General features: G+C 43.5%; 1 protein-coding gene across 2 annotated transcripts in view; it reads right to left on the reverse strand.

Annotated features, from left to right (window-relative positions):
- ZNF76 (zinc finger protein 76) overlaps positions 1–15,767 on the reverse strand; it is a 41,160-nt gene extending 25,393 nt beyond the window's left edge. Inside the window, exons 1-5 of one of the 2 annotated variants that reach the window (XM_061632328.1) lie at positions 15,650–15,767; positions 10,677–10,812; positions 5,877–5,957; positions 4,619–4,696; positions 3,576–3,778 (exon numbers count right to left, since the gene is read on the reverse strand). In XM_061632328.1, coding sequence (XP_061488312.1) covers positions 3,576–3,778; positions 4,619–4,696; positions 5,877–5,957; positions 10,677–10,788 — 474 coding nt within the window. In that variant the 5' untranslated portion in view covers positions 10,789–10,812; positions 15,650–15,767. Of the gene's footprint in view, positions 1–3,575; positions 3,779–4,618; positions 4,697–5,876; positions 5,958–10,676; positions 10,813–15,601 lie in introns of both variants that reach the window. The other variant, XM_061632327.1, reaches the window with a different exon arrangement.
- Between the last annotated feature and the right edge of the window lie 315 nt (positions 15,768–16,082).

Raw genomic sequence — 16,082 nt, forward strand, 5'->3', positions numbered from 1 at the left:
GAGGACATGCAGTTGAGGCCACGGTAGCCTTGGGTCGTCTGCTGTGGTCAGACATGGAGGGCAAGGCCCTCAGTGGCAGGCATGTGAGGACATGCAGTCGAGGCCTCGGTAGCCTTGGGTTGTCTGCTGTGGTCGGACATGGAGGGCAAGGCCCTCAGTGGCAGACATGCTTGGACATGCAGTTCGGGAGGCAACGATGCCATCCTCCTGATGGACCTGCAGAGGGGTCTGCATGAGATTCTTATCGGGTGTGGGGTAAAGGGAGACTAAGCAGAGGCTTGTCCCCCTTTTGTGGCAAAGAAGTGCGGGAAAAGGTTTAAAGGGAAAGGGCAGCTAGGTGACACCTTTAGGCACCTTTGGGGGCGATTGGCGGTCCGGGGGCCTGCAGCTCAGGGCTATACGGCCCGGGGGGCAGAACACGGGCCGCCTTTGGGGCCAACGTGCCTCATCCGCTCGGAGTTTCACGGCTCCGGGGGGCGGTGATGCGGGTTGGACCCCCTACACATCTTCAGGGTGTGGCTTGAGCTGGGGTCTGGCATAGGGCAGCCCCAGGCTCAGGCAAGGTTTAGTCGCCCTATGGCTGCAAGCAGGCTTTGCCTGGATCATCAGAATGCTCCCGCACTTGATTTCCCCTCTGCAGGTTCATTATTCTAATTGATTCCGTTTAATAAAGTGGCCCATGATTTAACCCAATGAATGGTGTTTGTGTTTTATTTCGGCAATAGGCCGCAATCCCGTTCCGTGCCCGGTACCTGCCGGGCAAAAGGGGCGTGTTTGCGGCTGCTGCCGAAGCCAGGCCGCCATCAAGGGTGTGTGCGTGCGCACGTGGCGCGCCAGCGCGCCGTCGTGACGCACAGTAAGGAGGCGGGGCAGCTGAAGGCCATTTAAGGCCACTCCACCAGCCTCCCGCCCTCCTTTGAATTTTGGCGGCGCCCGCCCGACCCTCCCTCTACTGCAGTGTGATTCATTTGGTCGCTACGGGGCCGACTAGGAATTTTTGGCCTGCCTGCCTCGCTTTGCTGGCAGGTTTCTTTTGCCTACTCCACACTGTGGTTGGGGGGACGGGTCAAGGGTTAGCACGGGTGCCTTTGGGGTTAATAGGCTGATTGGTGTGTTTTTAGCTTCAATATGTCAACGGTCACTTGTGGCAAAGAAGTGCGGGAAAAGGTTTAAAGGGAAAGGGCAGCTAGGTGACACCTTTAGGCACCTTTGGGGGCGATTGGCGGTCCGGGGGCCTGCAGCTCAGGGCTATACGGCCCGGGGGGCAGAACACGGGCCGCCTTTGGGGCCAACGTGCCTCATCCGCTCGGAGTTTCACGGCTCCGGGGGGCGGTGATGCGGGTTGGACCCCCTACACATCTTCAGGGTGTGGCTTGAGCTGGGGTCTGGCATAGGGCAGCCCCAGGCTCAGGCAAGGTTTAGTCGCCCTATGGCTGCAAGCAGGCTTTGCCTGGATCATCAGAATGCTCCCGCACTTGATTTCCCCTCTGCAGGTTCATTATTCTAATTGATTCCGTTTAATAAAGTGGCCCATGATTTAACCCAATGAATGGTGTTTGTGTTTTATTTCGGCAATAGGCCGCAAACAGCATGTGGTCTCCAACTGTATTGAGAAGAGAACTACACTGCTGAGAGTAGTATTGTGTAACAATGAAGAGAGTGATCTATGAGGCTGAAGGTCCAACGTTCACACCTGATCTCTGCCATGAACTTATCAGGGGTCTTAGAAAAGCCACTCTCTCTGAGCCCCAACCTCAGTAATATAAGACATACCTTATATGGCTATTGTAAGGATTAGTAACATGTATGGGTCAACTGCTTTGCATACGCTAGAATGGAAATGCTACACTATTATTACTGTAGGTAACAGTATCCTGTGTTTGATTGGATGGACTCTGCAATTAAGATGATGCATCATCTGTTTGGTTTAAACGTCATCAGTGCCGCTTTGATTGTGCCACAACTATTACGGGTTTGAATTTTTGTTAACAGGAGAAAGATGCTCAAGTCTGATTTAGGCTATGTGCACAGTTGTTCCTTAAAAAGCAGTGAGACAGTTTTGTCTGGCTGTGGCTTGAAACTAATCTGCACGCATCTATACATATCTTTATTATTTGATTGGAATACACCCAGCCACACTGCTGATGTTAGACCTTTTAGGACCGCCCACAACAAAGCGTTTTGATTGGATGCACTTCACAGTCACAACGGGTTGACTGACCAAACAGTTTTGAAGTCGGTGCGAAGTTGGCTTGAAGGAAAAATGCATCTGATCTCAAAAATCCCAGAGTCTGAGTAAAAAGGGCTGGAGTTTGACTGACGTTGTGTGTCCCTGAATTCACAACACAGAGGTGCAGATGCACTGAAACCAGTATAGCTGCAAGTGTGTCCATAGCTCATGTCACCACTTATTGACATGATCATTTTTTAGGGCAGCTAAATTACTAACAATCAATAATGCCGTTATGAATAAAGAGATTACAAATCACACCCTTTGCCAAATATTGAGAGTGTTCTTGCTCATGCAACCAGCTGAGAACACCTGGGACAATGAAAGGGGAGCCATCAGCTGATGGAGGCAAAAATAAGTAAGAAACTAAGTGCAAGCAAGGCCAATGGACAATTACACAATGATGCTATGCTTGGGCATGGTAGGTTATCATAAGTTATCAGTAAGGAGCCTAGAATAGGAAACCATGTCAGATAAATAGGACAAGGAATGCTATTGAATCTGAAAAAAATTATGGATATTTCATTTCATTTTTAATTTGTCTACTGCCAGTCTACATTACTGTACTCAAGATGTTTACAACCATAGCAATGACGAAGTATACCAACAAAACCCCACTGTCATTCTATAATAATTCAAAATATAACTAAAAATAAACAATTGGCAAAGTATTATCATAATGACAAAATATACACATATGACAATAAAACAAAAATACCTTCATCAATTACGATAAATCATAAAAAACCATACCTGCATCCAATAATACAATTCAGCCACTTCTCAGGTATAAGGTGACAGCTGTCTAGCATGGAACTACCACCTTATATGTACATTGGTATAAAGCAAATATAAAACAGATTCTACCCGATAGAAAACAGAACATGAATGGAGTGGAACCACATGCACCTACATCCAAAATATGAGGTTGTCTCCTGATACTTGCCCTTTCTGAACTGTTGACAGATTAAAGTTGTGGATCCATTTTCAAGTTCAAAGACAGATACAACTGAAATTAATCCAAGTCTAAACAATGAACTATTTCTCACAGCTCTGACACAAAACCACCTGTATTAAATTAAACTCAAATGGTCCTTAAGACAGTTGGAGAAGCTCTAGGCTTTGAGCTAGAAGCACACTGTCCATTTCACTTAACAGAGGGACTGAAGGAAAAATGTGCCCCAATGCTAGTGAGAGTCAAGAAAATTGATGTAATCTCCACACAGGACCTTGGCTTATCTGTTCTGTAACTACCATACTGCACCCATGCCACTTCAGCTCGCTATAATTGATTATTTGAATTCTGCTATTAGTATGTCCCAGAGAAGAAGCAGAATATCCTCACCTCGCCAGCATAGTCCTTCAGGGCAGTAATGGTATCAAGTTCAAAGGAATCCTCTTTCTCTCCTACAGCCAATTCTTCCAGTCCCACATCTGTTTGCACTGCCAGGATGGTGCTGCCCATTGACATGGAAACAGGACGATGTATGAAAGCTGTAGATCCATCTTCCAGCTGGATTGCTTCCAAGGTGTTGGGGTCATAACCCTCTGGAGGGGACCACAAACACTGCAGTAGCACATGTCAGCTCTAATTGCTACTTATCTACCACTTGATCATTTAGAGCTGGCAAAAAGACGAAGAGTTAAAAGGATCAATGGCAAAATCTTCACTGCATTTCAAAATTCAATCTTTGCATACCAATAGAGCCCAACTCTATTTATGCCGAAAATTGGCAACATGAAACACATTCCGCAATCAAAGGGTGTGTAGAATCATTATACAGACTTATTTTTAAAATGATGTCCATAGAAGGATCCCATCCACCTTTGATTTGTTTGAAGAGCAATCAGGAAGAAGTTACTGGATTATTTTTGCATGGTAGCAATTTCTCCTTCTGGATGGCATATCCTGCTTGGTTATAAGGAAAAGATTAGATAAAATCCTGACATGGGCCACATTCCCAATCTCCAAACTGCTTATTCTTTCATCTCCTTCCTAATTTCCTCATACCACAGTTTACCATGATATCCAAACCAGCAAGTGTGGCTTTCAATTATCCCTCCTAATCAGGAAGGGAGGATGTAGCCCTTTAGGCTGCTCATCCCAGACCTCCAACTCATGGTTTGCCAACGATGCAAAGTGGTACACCATCTGCCTACACATCTGAAAATTTTCTGAGAGTTTCAGAAGCTACCCATTTTCACTGCTAACCCTGAATTGTTTTATATCTTGACTTGGGGTGAGGTATAATTAATTAATCTAAGTCATAGAGCTATAGTGTTTAAAAAACAATCGCTGCATACACAGCTATGATTACATTCCATACAGGCCTGTCTGAATTCTTTTACCTAGCAAACTGAAAGGAAGATTCAAAGACACACCACTACCTTGGGGAGCATGATGTATAAAAGCCATAGTGCCGTCTTCCAATGCTACTGGCTGACCATCTTCAAAGGTGATAGACTCTACAGAACAAATCAGAACACACATACACAAAATTAAATCCAGACATCAGTTTGTTCAGTTTATTATGCAACAGAAAATGAACAAAGCTCACTCAACAAGAGTGACTCAGAGTTCCTGCCATGTCTTGCTCACAGGCCTACCCTGCCTCTTTAATCCTTGAAGAGAAGCCACTCCATGTCAGTTCAACAGACAGAAATAAGTTATCCATTTGTATACAGCAGAAATGAAACTTATTATCAGAGACATTTCACACAGTATGGACGGTAGTAGATAGACTTGAACCACAGGTGGAGGTATTATTCACTGCTCCTCCCACAACAAATCTTACATGTGGTAAGTTCAGACATCAGGGAGAGGACCCTTTCTCCCTGTTGTACTGCATGACTACATGCAAGCCATTTGTATTTTGCTTTTATATGGAGGCATTAAATGACAATGGCACAAGGCTTCCAACTGGAATGAGCCCAGTCCTGACTTCTACCACCTCAAATCTACAACTGCAATCTGCTTCATAATGCGTAACACAGTTCTCAGATAAGATATCGAGGGTATTTAAGTTGTGATGTATACTGTAGCAGCTGACGCCCACCAGACCTGATGGGGCTGCGAGGAGGTCACAGCGGCATGGCTAAATTGTTTTGGTTTTCTCCCCATCTTCCTCCCTTGCAAAGAACAGTGTAGATCAGTCTTCACTCCCTGAATGTTGTCTGCTCCCCACTGCCGCTGAGGACAACACCTCCCCCTTGCTCCAAAAGAGAGGGACTTTTGCTGAAGCGGCAGAGCATCTTTCAGGCATACCAAGGGCAGGCATCTGCCTACAAAACACATGGCAGATGCCGAAGTAGACTGAGGATTGAGCTACCAGGAAGAATTGTTGTAAACCACCCAGAGAGCTTTGGCTATGAGGTGGTATATAAATGCAATAAATAAATAAATAAATAATAAGAGGGGATTACTATCACCAGCTCCCGTCTCCTCGCACTACCGCTAACAACGCCCTTGCTCAGAATGAGAGGAAAGCCTTTCCGTGAAGCAAAAGGAAGCAAGACTACATCAATTTTTTAACTCCCCACTCCCAAATAAAACCCCTCAAAGCCACACATTCTTTCCTGTCCCACAGACATTTTATACTTCTATGACCTTCCAGAGACTGGGGGAGGCATTTCAATTTCTCCTCACCTTTCTGCAATGTAACATGTTGAACAAAAGCTGTGGATCCATCTTCAAGTTCAATCACTTGCCCTTCAATTAACTTCTCATCTGAAATAGATGAAAAGAGAATTCTTTGTAACATTGAAAAGCCTTCTAGGTTAGCAGGATTCAGAAGTTTCATATATGCTCACCTGACAATCTCTCATCAATGAAGGCAATTGCAAAGCAGAGTGCTTTTGAGAAGCCCAAGCCTATGCATGTTTATTCAGAAGCAACATAAATTCAAAGGTAGCATGAATTGAATTGCAGCCTATATTTATCTTCTCAGAAGTAAGCCTCACTGAGTGCAATCTAAAAGTAAGACTCACAGAGTTATGTGAGACTGCAGCAGTAATCAACATCTACTTACATTTATAAAAGAGTTGGATACAAGAATTCATATGTCAATAAATATATTTCTCTTCCCTAAACTAAGGGGGGGGGGAATCGAGTAAGAAAAACATTACTTTTAAAAAATCAGAACTTTTCTGCGAACACCTTTTTGTAATTAGTTATGTACATGTTTTTAAAAATATCTTGTAATGACTTAAAAAAAGGACGTGGGCGTTCTCTTTTCCTGCACGTGGTTAAAAAGAGATTTCTTAGAAAACATACTTTAATTACTGACGCAGAAAGTACTTTCTCACATAGGTAACTGTAAAAATTTCACTACTCTCTTATTTTGGTAGCATATATCCAGGTGTGCTGCAGTTAAAGGTCAAATTGCTTTGTTGGTTATAGCTGCACCATACTGATCATTCAGTCATGTTCTGATCAACCTGTACTCACAAATGACTTTCCACCTCTCTTCTTTCAAGAAGCACACAGTACAACAATTTAGCGGTATCTCAATTAGATTATTATGGAAATGTTCAATAGCATTAACTTAGATGTGGCTTATAATCTTACCTTATAGAAGAGTCTGTTTTCCTCTATTAATTACTGGAAGGTGCCTTTTAGTACATTCTGAACTCTGTCTCCTCCGGTGGCCCTCCCAATGTTGTTGGACCATCATCCACAGTCAGCATAGCCAACACTTGGGGATTATGAAAATTGAAGTCTAGCAACAACTGGAGGGCCACAGGTTCCCCAGACCTGGTGCGAGGAGACACTGGCCACATTCACACCATACATTTATTCCACTTTAAACAGTCATGGCTTTCCCCAAAGAATCATAGGAAGTATAGTTTGTTAAGGGTGCTATTCTCCTCACAGAGCTACAACTGTCAGAGTGGTTTAACAGTCAGTCCTCCTTCCCAGGGAACTGTAGCTCTATAAGGGAATATAGGTCTCCTAACAACTCCCAGCACCCCACAAACTACACTTCCCAGGATTCTTTGGAGGAAGCCATGACTGTTTAAAGTGGAATAATAGTGTAATAAATGGATGATGTGAATAAGGCCACTGGCTCAGGCATGAGCATGCTCTGTCCTTCCCTGCCAATGTATAAAGGGAGGGCGCAGCAAAAGGAGTGGGAGACCAAGCTCAATACATGACTAAGAGCAACTGATTTTGAAGGTGAAAGGCAGAAGGATCCTGTGGCATACCTTGAAGAGGGAACCACTTACAAGGTAAATGGGTAAGCTACTGAAAAGAGGTGTGAAGTTAACTCCATAAATACAGGTCAGAATTGTGAGGATTTTGTTTTCCCCTGTTAAATGCTGGAAGGTGCTGAAAAGGGGCAGGCAAACATAATACTTGATATATGTGGGAGCCCTATGCTGAGAAGCGTCTTGAACTTTTGTAACTCAAATATTGTAAACCACTTTAGAGGCAAAAAGTCTTCCTTCAGAAAATGGAAGTCTTGTCCAAATGAAGAAAATAAAAAAGAACACAAACTCTGGCAAAAGAAATGCAAGAAGACAATAAGGGATGCTAAAAAAGAATTTGAGGAGCACATTGCTAAGAACATAAAAACCAACAACAACAAATTCTATAAATACATTCAAAGCAGGAGACCATCTAGGGAGACAATTGGACCCTTGGATGATAAGGGAGTCAAAGGTGTACTAAAGAACGATAAGGAGATTGCAGAGAAGCTAAATGAATTCTTTGCATCTGTCTTCACAGTGGAAGATATAGGGCAGATCCCTGAACCTGAACTAACATTTGCAGGAAGGGATTCTGAGGAACTAAGACAAATAGTGGTAACGAGAGAGGAAGTTCTAAGCTTAATGGATAATATAAAAACTGACAAATCACCGGGCCCGGATGGCATCCACCCGAGAGTTCTCAAAGAACTCAAAGGTGAAATTGCTGATCTGCTAACTAAAATATGTAACTTGTCCCTCGGGTCCTCCTCCGTGCCTGAGGACTGGAAAGTGGCAAATGTAACGCCAATCTTCAAAAAGGGATCCAGGGGGGATCCCGGAAATTACAGGCCAGTTAGCTTAACTTCTGTCCCTGGAAAACTGGTAGAAAGTATGATTAAAGCTAGATTAACTAAGCACATAGAAGAACAAGCCTTGCTGAAGCAGAGCCAGCATGGCTTCTGCAAGGGAAAGTCCTGTCTCAGTAACCTATTAGAATTCTTTGAGAGTGTCAACAAGCATATAGATAGAGGTGATCCAGTGGACATAGTGTACTTAGACTTTCAAAAAGCGTTTGACAAGGTACCTCACCAAAGGCTTCTGAGGAAGCTTAGCAGTCATGGAATAAGAGGAGAGGTCCTCTTGTGGATAAGGAATTGGTTAAGAAGCAGAAAGCAGAGAGTAGGAACAAACGGACAGTTCTCCCAATGGAGGGCTGTAGAAAGTGGAGTCCCTCAAGGATCGGTATTGGGACCTGTACTTTTCAACTTGTTCATTAATGACCTAGAATTAGGAGTGAGCAGTGAAGTGGCCAAGTTTGCTGACGACACTAAATTGTTCAGGGTTGTTAAAACAAAAAGGGATTGCGAAGAGCTCCAAAAAGACCTCTCCAAACTGAGTGAATGGGCGGAAAAATGGCAAATGCAATTCAATATAAACAAGTGTAAAATTATGCATATTGGAGCAAAAAATCTGAATTTCACATATACGCTCATGGGGTCTGAACTGGCGGTGACCGACCAGGAGAGAGACCTCGGGGTTGTGGTGGACAGCACGATGAAAATGTCGACCCAGTGTGCGGCAGCTGTGAAAAAGGCAAATTCCATGCTAGCAATAATTAGGAAAGGTATTGAAAATAAAACAGCCGATATCATAATGCCGTTGTATAAATCTATGGTGCGGCCGCATTTGGAATACTGTGTACAGTTCTGGTCGCCTCATCTCAGAAAGGATATTATAGAGTTGGAAAAGGTTCAGAAGAGGGCAACCAGAATGATCAAGGGGATGGAGCGACTCCCTTATGAGGAAAGGTTGCAGCATTTGGGGCTTTTTAGTTTAGAGAAAAGGCGGGTCAGAGGAGACATGATAGAAGTGTATAAAATTATGCATGGCATTGAGAAAGTGGATAGAGAAAAGTTCTTCTCCCTCTCTCATAATACTAGAACTCGTGGACATTCAAAGAAGCTGAATGTTGGAAGATTCAGGACAGACAAAAGGAAGTACTTCTTTACTCAGCGCATAGTTAAACTATGGAATTTGCTCCCACAAGATGCAGTAATGGCCACCAGCTTGGATGGCTTTAAAAGAAGATTAGACAAATTCATGGAGGACAGGGCTATCAATGGCTACTAGCCATGATGGCTGTGCTCTGCCACCCTAGTCAGAGGCAGCATGCTTCTGAAAACCAGTTGCCGGAAGCCTCAAGAGGGGAGAGTGTTCTTGCACTCGGGTCCTGCTTGCGGGCTTCCCCCAGGCCCCTGGTTGGCCACTGTGAGAACAGGATGCTGGACTAGATGGGCCACTGGCCTGATCCAGCAGGCTCTTCTTATGTTCTTACTTAGAGGGTTTGGGTTTTTTTACAATCAAGTGGTATATAAATTTTAATAAATAACTACACTTTCTCCTAGAAGAATAAACGACCCGCAGGAACTCTCAGTGAAGAATAGAGGGTTCTGGGGCTCTGAGGGTACATTGAAACTAAGCAACATTTATACTGAAGGAAAGACAGTGAGTAATCTCACATCTGGTTTAGATGGATGGTGGAGGAAAGGGCTACTTTTCTGTTCCTTTGCCAATTGCCCAGGTAATTTTTTAAACTATGCATTATCCTCCAAAATACACATGAGAAACAAAGCAGCCAAACGCAATCATGCCATCTATTTCCCAAGTAACACAGAACTTTATTCACGTGGGGTATGCCTGCAGACCTTTAGCAACTAACATCTAGTTGAGGGTGAATCCACTCTTGTTGAAGAAGTTGTCATTAACTCAAAAACTAACCATTCACTTTGCTAGTGATCCAGCAAGTCTCTAAAGTGTAAATAAAAACATGAAGGGCTCTGAATAGATAAGAAACACCTGAGAATGATAGAGATCAGGTCCCTATTATCTGAAAGTAACTGTGACCCTATCATCTGCCTCTGATCAGCAAATACTTTTATTTCAGTTAAAACATTCGCAAGTCCGCCAGTTCTCTCAACTCAGTGCTGTGTGTCTGTTATTTTTTTATGTTCAAAATTCCCATCCTACTCGAGAGAAAACCACTTTAACCTGTACTGTTTTTACCTTTATTTATATTGAAATACATGCACAATTTGTTGAGCAGAAATTGGTCCAACGGACTGTTTTAACCTAGCTTATATATCCAAAGATCTTCCCATGTGTGTGCAGTGATTTAAGCATTAAATATATGATCTCTGATTTGTCCCAATCTCACCAACCATAACATGGCAGCTGCCACCACCCCAAAGCAACTCACCATCAGCACCTTGCTGAACGTAGGCGGTTGTCCCATCAGAAAGGGTCATTGCCTGTAAGCTCAAACTCTCCATTCTGTTCTTGTGGTGGCTCCTTAGACATGTATTCAGCATTAGAGATTGCACTCCGTGTTAGAACTAAAACATAAATTGCAAGTTATATATATTTCTCCTCATTTCTTCTTAACATTTGTATGAAAAGTAATCCAAGTAGAATTCTTTGTACAAGCTTAGAAGATAGGCCTATCAGATAATCTTAGCCATGATAGTTAAATGGAATCTCCATGTTCAGAGACAGTCTACCTCTGATGGGGGACAAATAACATTGAATAGTTATTGCTTTCATGCCCTACTTGTAGGTTTCCCCAAAGGCACCTGGCTGGCCAGTGTTGTAAAAAGGAGTCTGGAGCTTCACTGGCTTGTCAAGAACTCACAGTCCGTAAACTTGCAGGACAGCTACATCCTTATATCCATGAAAGACAACCGCTACAGAGTAGCTGTTTTAGTCCAGGGATGGGAAACTGGCGGCCTTTAAGCTGAAGCCCTTTCAACACACACACCATGATTAAACTTTAAGTCATACAACTAGAAAAGATTCAGATATATTTATACTAGCTGACCGAGATGCTTTGTGAAGGCTTTAAATACATAAATAAAATTAAATAAGAGCAAAAACCTAACCTCCTGATGTTGATGCTTGGGTGTGGGGGAGATTAGAATTGTAAGTAGTCTCCTCTCCACCAGTGCCAATGGGAGGTGGGGTCTCCCACAGTGGAGGCCCCAGCTTGACCCAGGCTTCTCTGTCATCTATAGGAAGTGGACAGCTCTGAAACAGGGCATTTTGGGTCAGGGTGATGCACTAGTGGCCTTCGATCCCCCCAACCTGTGAGTGCCCTGATGCTAAGGTCCATTAACTATGCCAGGTTGGAGCTAGTGTAGACTTTTTGCAAGTGTCCCTGCTACACCTTCTACCCTTGCTGGAGCTAGCTATCAAGATTGTGGCTGCAGTGCATGCTCCACTACAATCTCCCCCTCCCGGGTACATAGGATTACTCTGTCAGAATACTAGATGGATCCTCAGTCTGATTTAGCAGGCCTGCTATTATATTCCTGTGATACCATTATATATTTTCCAGCTTTAGCAGTAAGCAGATACAAATAAATAAACACAAACAAATATACAAATAATGTGTAACCAACAAAAGTCCTTTTCCGTATTAGGTAGAGTTTAAAGAGAATGGCCAGTTCTTCACAGCTGCAGGCCCAACAGTTATGATTCTTGGATAAAACTTAAAATGGCAAGAGTTAGCTCCACTCCTGTAGGCGCCTGGCTCACTTTATTGAATGTTGAGAGGTTCCATACTTCTGTTGCAAGCAAAGAACATTTACCCTAGCAGATCAGCAACCGAAAAAATAGAGAACAAGAAAAGAGAGGCAGGTTGTCCCAGACCTACCCTGTGCTTCCTCTTACGCCTGAAGAGAGAAAATTCCAATTTCAGAATTACTTTGACTAGCCTGGTGACACAAGAGAGATTATTTCTGTAAAGCCAGTTAGAGCCATGCAAGGCCTAAAGCTAAAATGAACTTTAAGCATGCAGAGAGTTGCAGCTAACAAGCCATATCTGGCTCTGTAAAATAATATGTTGGCCTCAGTTGGTGCAGTTTATTGTGCTGGTGCTAATTTAAAGAGCTGTCACAGATGACGGACCAAATTTATGTTCGGCTCTTCAATGTGGTAGGACCCGAACCAAGAAGTTCAAATTACAAGGAACAAGACTAAACATAAAGAATTTCCTGAGTGTACAAGCTGTATGTCAGCAGAACAGACTGCCTCAGAAGGTGGTGAACTGTCCCTTAAGAGGTTTTATGACCACCTATCAGGGATGCTGTAGTACAGGGGCAGGATATCTCAGAACTGGGGGCCAAATCTCTACCTGGCCCCTGGAACTCTTCCAAGGCCACACCCCTCACTAGCCTTGCTTTGCACCTAGGTGTTTTTGCCTGGCTAGAATATGCCCTTTAACTCTGATAACCACCTCTTGCTTGTCTGGATGGAGGATAGAGGGTTGTATGACTGTAAGCATAGAAACTAGTCTAGTATACAAAGGTAGGGTTTAAATTTGTTGCTCTGCTGATGTTTGCCTCTCACCCTGCTCACCTCTGGCATGTAAACCAAAGATTTTCTGCCCCTGCTGTATTAGGTTTCCTGCATTGGCAAAGGGTTGGACCAAATAATCTTTCAGGTACTTCTAACTAGCTACCAGCCATGATTCTTAATGAACAAGGCAGCTTTTTGCTGTAGTGCAAGGCTCTGCTTGCTTAGTCTCCCACCTCCAATACCCATGAACATATTCCTATGTCATGTCAGAACGTCTTTAAAAACAGCTTTTAAGAAATAACATAGAACATAAACATAAAAATAAATTCAGGTAATTGAAAACAGATTGTGATGCACAAAGACAGTTTTATACTGTCATGGCATAATTCTTTCTTTGGGAGATTAAAGAAATTACAGAAAGATAAATCAGGGATCATGAAAATTGTCAGAACTTCTTTGACTCCTTGTTTCCCAGAACAGGCAGGTGAGCATCATTACTTCCCATGCTTTGGGTTATGTCTGTATGTGGCCAAATATAATGCTTCCATTTACAGACTCATGCTATTTTGCCTATTAAAAAGAGACTAAAAAGCAAATTCATATATGGGCATAGCAGGGCTTTTCCTCAATAACTGTTGTTGCCCAGAATGCAGAAACCTCCCTTGGTCTTCCTTGCACAAGCAGCATAGCACCACAGACTTTGTTCGCAGCAAAAGATCTTATAAAGAGGCTAAAAATATCCAAGGTCTACATAATAGGCTGTAGTAAATTGGCTGGAAATCATACTCCATTTTACTCCATAACACAACAATTTTTATATATGTAAGTCTCCAACAGATGCAGTTCACGAAATCTGCAGGCAATCAGTTGGTTCCAATAGGGGGAAAATTCAGTTGCTGTCTTCAAAAATGCAGATGTTCCTTTTCATTACAATATGGAGGAGGGGCTGGCAAGCACATACGAAATCCAAGTTCCCAGACAACTGGGCCACTTAGCCTGGTATTGTCTACTTTGACAGCTCTGCAAGGTCTTTCCCAGCCCTACCACCTTTCAATGAAGATGCCAGCAATGAACCTTCTGCATACAAGAAGGGATTGGATGCTGTGGTATACAGAGAGAACCTGTAGCAGTACAGAAGTTGGGCCAAGGACTGAAGTTGCAGCAACATGTGCGGTGGAAGTAAAGTAAGAGCAGTGAATGTGGAAATATATTGCCTGAATCAATCATCTGGAGAGTAACTGGGGTGAACAGGTCAGAACAAAAGAACTGAAGCCTTAGCCTTGAACAGAAGAAAAAGCTCATTAGATTAGGTCTGCCAAATGAAAGTGAGACATATGACAGTGGATACCGATAAAGGGACTGGATGAGTCATCACAGGCATGGAATTGAACTGATATAGTAATGAAAATATTTAACATGCAAGAGCTGGCGAAAAGAAAGCACACAAATTAAACTACTAATTGTGTAATGGGTACAGAGCTTTCTCCTCCCAGGATTTCTCCTAACGTTTTAGAAAGCAGTGTGTCACATTAAATGAGGGGGAGAAAAACTGGAAACATGCTCCATAATTTGGAACACAAAAAGCTGCCATTACTGAGTCTGACCATCTAGCTCAGGATTTTGTACAGTGAATGGCAACAGCTCTCTGGGGTTTCAGGCAGGACTATTTCTTAGCCTTATATGGTGATGTCAGGCACTGAACCTGGGGCCTTCTGCATGGTCTACTAGTGAGCTACAACAACTCCCCATTGTTTGCTTTTCATACATTTGTGTTCCTCTCTCCTTTTCTATCAATGTGAAAGGAATTGACATTATTCTGGAATTTGCTGAGTAGCCTTCTGAAGGGCATTGTCCCATTTTATTTGATTAAAAATACAATAAAAATAGAAATATGTAATTGAAATGCATCCAGGTTTTACTTTTTAAGAAAAGCGGGGGAAAGACAGGGTCAGACTTGGGGAAATCTGTTAAATATCAAGAGAATATCCAACAGTGGGCTTGGGGTATAATGCAATAGATAGATGATACTGTACAAGAATAGATGAAGGGTTACAGCTGAGGATTTAGCAACCAAACCTCAAAGCTAAAGTGTTAGCATTTGAACTCATGAGGTACAGCCAGCGCTCAATTTAGATGAGGGATGCAGAACTATGACAGATTTTACACCAAAGCAGAAAAGAATTGGGAGATACTTCACAGAAAATTATCTAGCTGCCATTATTTTCTGGCCATGCTCCTGTGCTTATAGCTGCATGTCAGACAGAATTCAACAGTGAAACATTTTCCCAGCACCCAGCGTACTTAATGGGAAAACATTAGGCCACTGGATTTTTGCTTGCAATGCTGCAATTAATACACAGGAGCCCTCTCAGAAAAAGTTGGCAACTCTGGTAGCATACCATCTTTTTCCTCCCTGGCAAATTAACTCTTATGACTTTAACAACCTCATACAGACAGAAACTCAAGAAATGCAGCTTCCCAACGCCGTCAGGAAGATCTTGACTTGAATTTTTGCCTGCCAGGCAACTGTTAAAGGCCTCTCAGAATGGGGGAGGGGATGGGGATCCAGGAATCTTGAGATGCCAGGAAAGAAAGCGAGAAGATACAAAAGGATGGGCAGGTCGTGCAAAAAGGGGAGACATTGGGACGTAAGAGGGGGACAATAAGGGCTCGATTGGCGGAGGGGAGCCTCTTTCTTTTCCAGGGTTCAAAAAGTGGGGACCGGGCCGGTGGGTGTCGGCGGAGGAGATGGAAATCCTCCCCCCACCCCATGATGAGCCGAGGTTCTGCATCTCCCCTCCTCAAGCCTGCCTCCCTGCCGGCACCGACCTGTGGAGGGCCGAGTCCGCCGCCTGACCGCCATGCACCGGGCCTCACCCGCAGCCACGAACCCTGCAGCCTGTATGACAAGCCCTTTATCCACCTTCCTCAACCAGCGGTCGGTTTTCATTCAGGTTCCAGGGCCCCATAAAGTTCTTCTCCAAATCCCGGAAAAGGAAAGTAGTACCCATGCTGGTTGTTAATACGCGTGCTCCGCATTTCTCGACATGCGCAGGAAATACGACGAAGCATGTGCCCTTTCTTCGCTTTACACCTTACAGGTGACACAAAAACAAAATTGCCTCAAAACAAAGTTAAATCATGGCGAGGTGCTCCCTCTGCTGGATTTGTGGCAGAAACCACAGATCAGGATGCTGTCTTGGTAGAATCAAGTGGCAAACGGCAAGAATATCCTTACCGCCGGCACCGCACAGTTAAGCAGAAAGGAAGAGCTCTGCGAAGGATCAGTCCAGTTGCCCAGCCCAGCATC

Source organism: Rhineura floridana, chromosome 6 (genome assembly GCF_030035675.1).
Source record: "Rhineura floridana isolate rRhiFlo1 chromosome 6, rRhiFlo1.hap2, whole genome shotgun sequence".
NCBI lineage: Eukaryota > Metazoa > Chordata > Lepidosauria > Squamata > Rhineuridae > Rhineura > Rhineura floridana.